Genomic DNA, 5710 nt, shown 5'->3' with positions numbered 1-5710 from the left:
TACTTTTTTTGCACTGGAATAGTCGCGTGATCCTACCAGTAAATTGTGGTTGTGTACTGATACTGTACTTGCTTTTTCTTGTCGAATGCAGGGCATCTTCAGGTGACTATTGATAGATCTCAGTTATGTAACTATTGAGTGTGACCGAATTCAAAAGTGAGCCAGTTCTTTCAAGCTGCCATGAATCTTTCTTATTTAAGTCGACTCTTTCGGGCCCAAACTTTTGTTTAAGGTATTATTTAGTTTCAAAGTTGTACCTCTTGTTCTTAGACTTGTTGTTAGTAAAGTTTGGTACAATGTCTTTCAGATTCTAAGAGCTGTTTTTCTGCATTAGTTTAGTTAGTTATTTGTTTAAACCTTTAGAGCTTATGAAAATTCTATATTTTTATTGTCATTTAAACTCGCTTCCGTATCTTTAAATGCGTTAGTTTTCATATAATTATTACTATTAATTTAAATTGATATAACGATTCTCTCATCAAAAAATTAGCGTAGATTTAAATTACCGGGTCCATGGATCATGATGAGCACGGAAAGTATTCTCTGTTTGCTAACATGTGAATGACTATCATAATTATATCCTCTTTCTAAAATTTAATTTTCTTTCATTTCATCTTCACACCTGCCCCTGTACCTTAACACCTAAGTTTAACACCCCTTTATTTAATAACTCATCTACCTGTACCTCTTATTCATTTTTTTCCCACTCAAATCACACCATCACAATGAGTTATCAACATGTTCATGAAGGTTCTTACCCTGACTACCCTCCACCAGGTACCAAATATTTTCCAATTTTCTAATCGATGAGTCCGTGTCGAATTCTTATTTTTTAAGAATCGAAAGTGAATAGTCTATGCAATTATTGATTAATTGATTGATTGTTGTGTGATTGAACTTAATTTGTGGATTGAATTGACAATTTTTGTTTTTTTTAGGGTATGGACCACCACCGCCACCGCAACCACAAGGATACCCAGGGCAGGGGATGCCACCGCCACCGGGGTTTTATAACGGAGGGTATCCTCCTCCACCACCACCTCCTGGACCTCAGGGTTATCAGGGGTATTTTAATGATCAATATCCTCCACCACCACCACCTCAGCATATGTACCATGATGGTGGTGGCTATTATCGTAATGACGATGGATGTTCTTCATTTCTAAGGGGATGGTATGTTATCTTGTTTTTTCTAACTATTTGTTTTGAGTTTTTGTTAAATCGTATGTTTGTAAGTCCGGATGAAGGAAGAGGGTTGTGGTTAGGCTGGTAGTTAGTGTTAAATTAGCTAATTTCATGATGTAAGGGTAGAGATATTTGTAGTGTAAGTATGATTGGAAAATGTTTTCTAGGAAAATAAGTGTTTTTTTTTTACTTATTTTCTTGTGTTCAGTACGCAAGCAAGCGAAAAATATTATCCTAAAAGCATTTGTATATAATTTAGACGAATACTAAAATGCTATGAGAGGTGAAGATGGTTGGGATGTGGGCTATGAGGGGTGGGGTGAAAATGAGGTGTGTTGAAAGGTGGGGAGGGCACTATCAATGTGGACTGCCTATCCTGTTTGTTGACAGGCCAAAATGCAACCTTTTTTAAACTCCCACACTAGGTAACCGAAAAGACAAAGCTAGAGTTGATAATAAGTGAGGATATTGCTTCATTTATGATCATTGCTAAGGTTAAGTTTGGATGTATGTGCATTTTGAAGTCATGTTGAACTTGTTTTTCCGAGAATAATCTTCAGGAACTGGATATAGTGCTGAATATGGAATGAAGTGAGATAGATTGAGAACTAACTGGATGACAACACGAGAACCGTTTATCTCTTAAGCGTATTTGGATTTGTTGATCTCGAGTTTTGTTTTGTGGCAAAGGCGATCATGACCAGTATCCACAAAGTTCAGCTTAAATGAGAGATTATGAGCCCAAATAGAAGGAAGGAAGTTGGAGGGTTGCATTACCTATGCAGCCTACCTGAACTCCTTAGGGCATGGTTCTTAGGATCCTTGAATATTGCCCAATTTTGTTACTCTAATATTTGATTCTGCATGTGTTATTTGTATGTTGCTATTCTTTAGTCACAGAGACTATTTTAAGTAAAAAGTTGCCTTAGGTGAACAATGGTGGTGAATTCAATACATTAATTCTTCTGCCCTATAACTTGACTTGTAGGAGTGTCTGTATAAACTATGCACGCGTTCTGTGAAAACATGTCATCATGGTAAATTATTTCTGATATCATAGAATCTAAGTGATGTTCAGAGAAGAAGGATCTCTCTCTAATGTGAAGTGTTTTATCATGTTATTCAGTCATCATATAAGAAAAGAATGTGATAAGTAAACAAATAATGAACATAGTGCTTGCAGAATGGTTGTTCAAGGAGCAAACTTTAGGAACCTATACATCACGATTTGGTTTTAATATTTTTAAGAAAAAAAAAGATTTGTGCCAAAATATCAAGCACCTTTGGAATGGCCAGTTGCAAAAAGTGAGTGAGATGCATTCTTTCCACTTTTCCTGGTCAGAGACATTCTACCACATTCGAGGCAACTCAAATTTTTAAGTTTTTGGGAACTTGTGTTTGAAGAGTAGTCATGAGGAATCTAGATTGCTGATCGACCCATTGAAAAGATCCTTTATGGTAAACCAATTAACAACAGAAGAACCATTGTTTTCTTTTGGTGTATTTGTATTCATTTATCTTAGATTATTTTTTGCGGCAGAGGATTCTAGACAGCATCATGCTGGGATCTGAATGGATCACGCCTAGTTGAGGTTTTGGTTAGGAGCTTGAGAAGAAAGGTTTTGTTTACTTGCGTGCCTTGATATATTATCCTAAATTTTATCTCCTCATGTGTTGTTTACATTCTGCCTTTTTTCTTTGCAACATATAACTGTTCTGAGCAAACAATGCTTCAGGCGAACTGTATTAGTAATGTACAAAAACACAGTTCTATAGCCCACTCGTAGTTGGAGTCAAAATTGTTGGAATATCCTTATAATTTATGCATGTGTTTTCTTGCATCTAACGTCATTATGATAGTTCTGTGTAATGCCAATTAGACGGTAATTTTGAGATAGTAAGGATCTCTTCCTATGTGAAGTTTCTTACTCATGTTTTTCAACTATTATATAGAAAAAGAATTCGACAACTCAGTAAATACAGGGAATAGTGCTACCTGAATGAAGCCGTTCAGGCGAGCAGATTGCCATCAGTTCATTGGATCAACAAGATTTGGTTATTGCTACACGTTTGGTATAGCAAGCTGCACATCATGATTCTTGCCAAGTTTGTCTGGTTGAAAACATTCTCCAACCTATTAACAAAACTCATTTCTTGTCAGCTAGTGCACGGTTTGGTAGTATCACTAGACTTTTGGTTAGCATGTCAACATGATCAACAGTCTTTTGGTTCTTTCTTTGTTAAGACATCTTTATATTTTTGATAACCGAGGAATCTCCAAAGTGCCAGCTAGTGCACGGTTTGAAACTCCGTAATTGCCCTTTCTTCCTCTTATCTTCTTCCATGAAAATTCATCCAATGTAAAGTTTGAGCACGTGAGATGCGCCTAACAGTTCGGTGCTGCTCCTTGAGACTAAATCAAAACCCCTGGAGCTAATTAAGATGACCATTGCTGCCATCCTAGCGAACCATCTTCCTCAGATTTTAACTATAATGCCTATACTTGGAGATTCTTACTTGCCCTGGGATATACATGAAGAAGGTTAATTCGATGTTTGAACATGAATCATTTAGCCATTTGTTTCATCTTGTAGCTAACAACACCAATGAGTTTTTCCCCTTGTTATTTTGTGAAACCACAAGAGGTTATTATTTCTGTCCTTGTCTTATTTCATGTCTGCATTAAAACTTTTTTCATCTTGTTGCATAAAGCTGCATTTCTCTTTTGCTGCTCATAATGTCTTTGCGAACCTGCAAGGAGCTTCTGCTTTCCTTTTTTCTGTTGCAAACTTCAGGTTCAGAATTGTTTTTATCGGATCTATTTCTTCAACTCTATATTGATACGAGTGTCTCTAGATTCCAAGGACTAAGAGTAATTCAACCGACAAAAGATTGCATTACAGGAGTTTCTTAGGTTGCCCTTGGTAGAAAGAGTCAAAGAGGTCTTATGCAAGTGCATTTTCGTGTTTTAACTGCTGAAATCATTTTTTTTCCCACTTATTACATCTCAACCAGTGAGCAATCCTTGCAAGCAGTATTAAGTTTGGTGAATTTACGGAAGCTAATGCCATACTCTTACGTGTTATTATACATCTGTTTCTTAACATTTTCAAATTCTTGCTTGGGGGGATGGTTGAAAGGAAGGAAGAGGGACAGTTACAAGCTGAAACATAGAAGAAAAATGATAAGATAAATAGGTCAGATTAGCTAAGAAATATCGAGCATATCACATGCGAAATAGAGGGAAAAACTATGAGGGTAATAAGGTGATACATTACTTGATTAAAGATGCGAAGAAAATCACGATGAACACACACACAAGACTGTATATTCCTCTCATCTCATCTATTTATACTGTTTGCTTAAAACTGATGTTTTCTGCAGTTTGGCTACTCTTTGTTGTTGCTGTCTTTTGGAGGAGTGCTGCCTCTAGTCCTCTGGACGCCATCTTGTTGGTTCGTCAAATTGCTACGACTTGTGGGCATAATCTTGAAGATATCATCAGACTCCTCTCTGCGAGAATTACGTATGTGTGAAGAACTTAAACTGTCAAAACATTTGTCTTGTTAGCTATTTTGTGTTGTGGTAATTGAATTATGAAGGATGCGTTTGTGCTAGAAATATTATTTACACAACTTCTGGATTTCGTAAGATGTAATATTTCTGTTACTATCATGTTTGTTTGTGAATGGTAATGTAGCTTGTATTTACAGATCATATAAGTTTTTCTCACTTAGAGCTAATATATTGTTATTAAAGGGAAAAGAGTCAAATATACCTGTGTAATATTACACTCCGCGATCGCAATAGTTTTGTCCTAAACTTTTTTGGTCCAATATCATTCCTTCCTTGGTGAAAAGGTGCAATACATACCCTACCACTATTGGTGTTACAATGGGGATGAACCTTAAAATAGGCTTATAAAAGTTGTGTTTCAATTTATGTTGGCACCTTACATTAGAAAATTTTATAGTAAAATTAAGTTTTCTTTAATTGAAATTTTATTTATATGATTTTTTAATTTTAAGTTAGTTAATTATTATTGAGTAGTGATGCTATGTAATGTGGGCAGGGGTGGCTTCTTTGTTGACTTAGAGCCGCCCCAGGGTGTTAAAAGGACATTCTTAGTCAAAAAATTATACTGTCAAATTCTTTTATATTAATTCAAAGTGGGATATTTTGGATAATTCTTTTATAATTGATTCAAAGTTGGATATTTTGGATAAAAGCTACGTATGTGATACAGTGGTAAATAGTGTTCATTTGAATTAAGTAATTTTGTTGTCCATGTGTTTAAATAGTATGTGTTACTTTCTCTGTCTCAATTTATGTGACAAAAACACAAATAAAATTTAAAAATAAATCAAATTTTTCATATGATTTTTAAATAATATGTCCTTGTTCGCTATTACTTGTCACAATTGAACTTGACACACCTATTAAAAAGACATTAACTAACTATTTATTAAGCTACTCTTGTTAACTAATTGATGTTTAGTAATAACAAAACATGATTGGAAGAATA

The 5710-nt window shown here is 35.1% G+C and overlaps 1 protein-coding gene across 1 annotated transcript; it reads left to right on the top strand.

Annotated features, from left to right (window-relative positions):
* The first annotated feature begins 423 nt into the window (after positions 1 to 423).
* Positions 424 to 4907, top strand: LOC101267045 (protein CYSTEINE-RICH TRANSMEMBRANE MODULE 11). The gene is made up of 3 exons (XM_004228393.5): positions 424 to 777; positions 939 to 1173; positions 4570 to 4907. Exons 1-3 carry the CDS (start codon positions 726 to 728, stop codon positions 4616 to 4618), a joined length of 336 nt encoding a protein of 111 aa, XP_004228441.1. The 5' UTR covers positions 424 to 725; the 3' UTR covers positions 4619 to 4907.
* Positions 4908 to 5710: the final 803 nt, after the last annotated feature.

The sequence above is a fragment of the Solanum lycopersicum genome, chromosome 1, assembly GCF_036512215.1.
Source record: "Solanum lycopersicum chromosome 1, SLM_r2.1".
In the NCBI taxonomy this organism is placed as follows: domain Eukaryota; kingdom Viridiplantae; phylum Streptophyta; class Magnoliopsida; order Solanales; family Solanaceae; genus Solanum; species Solanum lycopersicum.
The sequence above is the reverse complement of the archived record's forward strand: the minus strand, read 5'-3'. Positions and strand labels throughout refer to the sequence as shown.

What these genes read in the sequence shown, in the direction of transcription:
- LOC101267045 (XM_004228393.5), top strand. Translation starts at nt 726, where the DNA reads ATGAGTTATCAACATGTTCATGAAGGTTCTTACCCTGACTACCCTCCA. An exon ending in CCCTGACTACCCTCCACCAG is followed by an intron (nt 778 to 938) that starts GTACCAAATATT and finishes TGTTTTTTTTAG; the next exon opens with GGTATGGACCACCACCGCCA. An exon ending in TCTTCATTTCTAAGGGGATG is followed by an intron (nt 1,174 to 4,569) that starts GTATGTTATCTT and finishes TGTTTTCTGCAG; the next exon opens with TTTGGCTACTCTTTGTTGTT.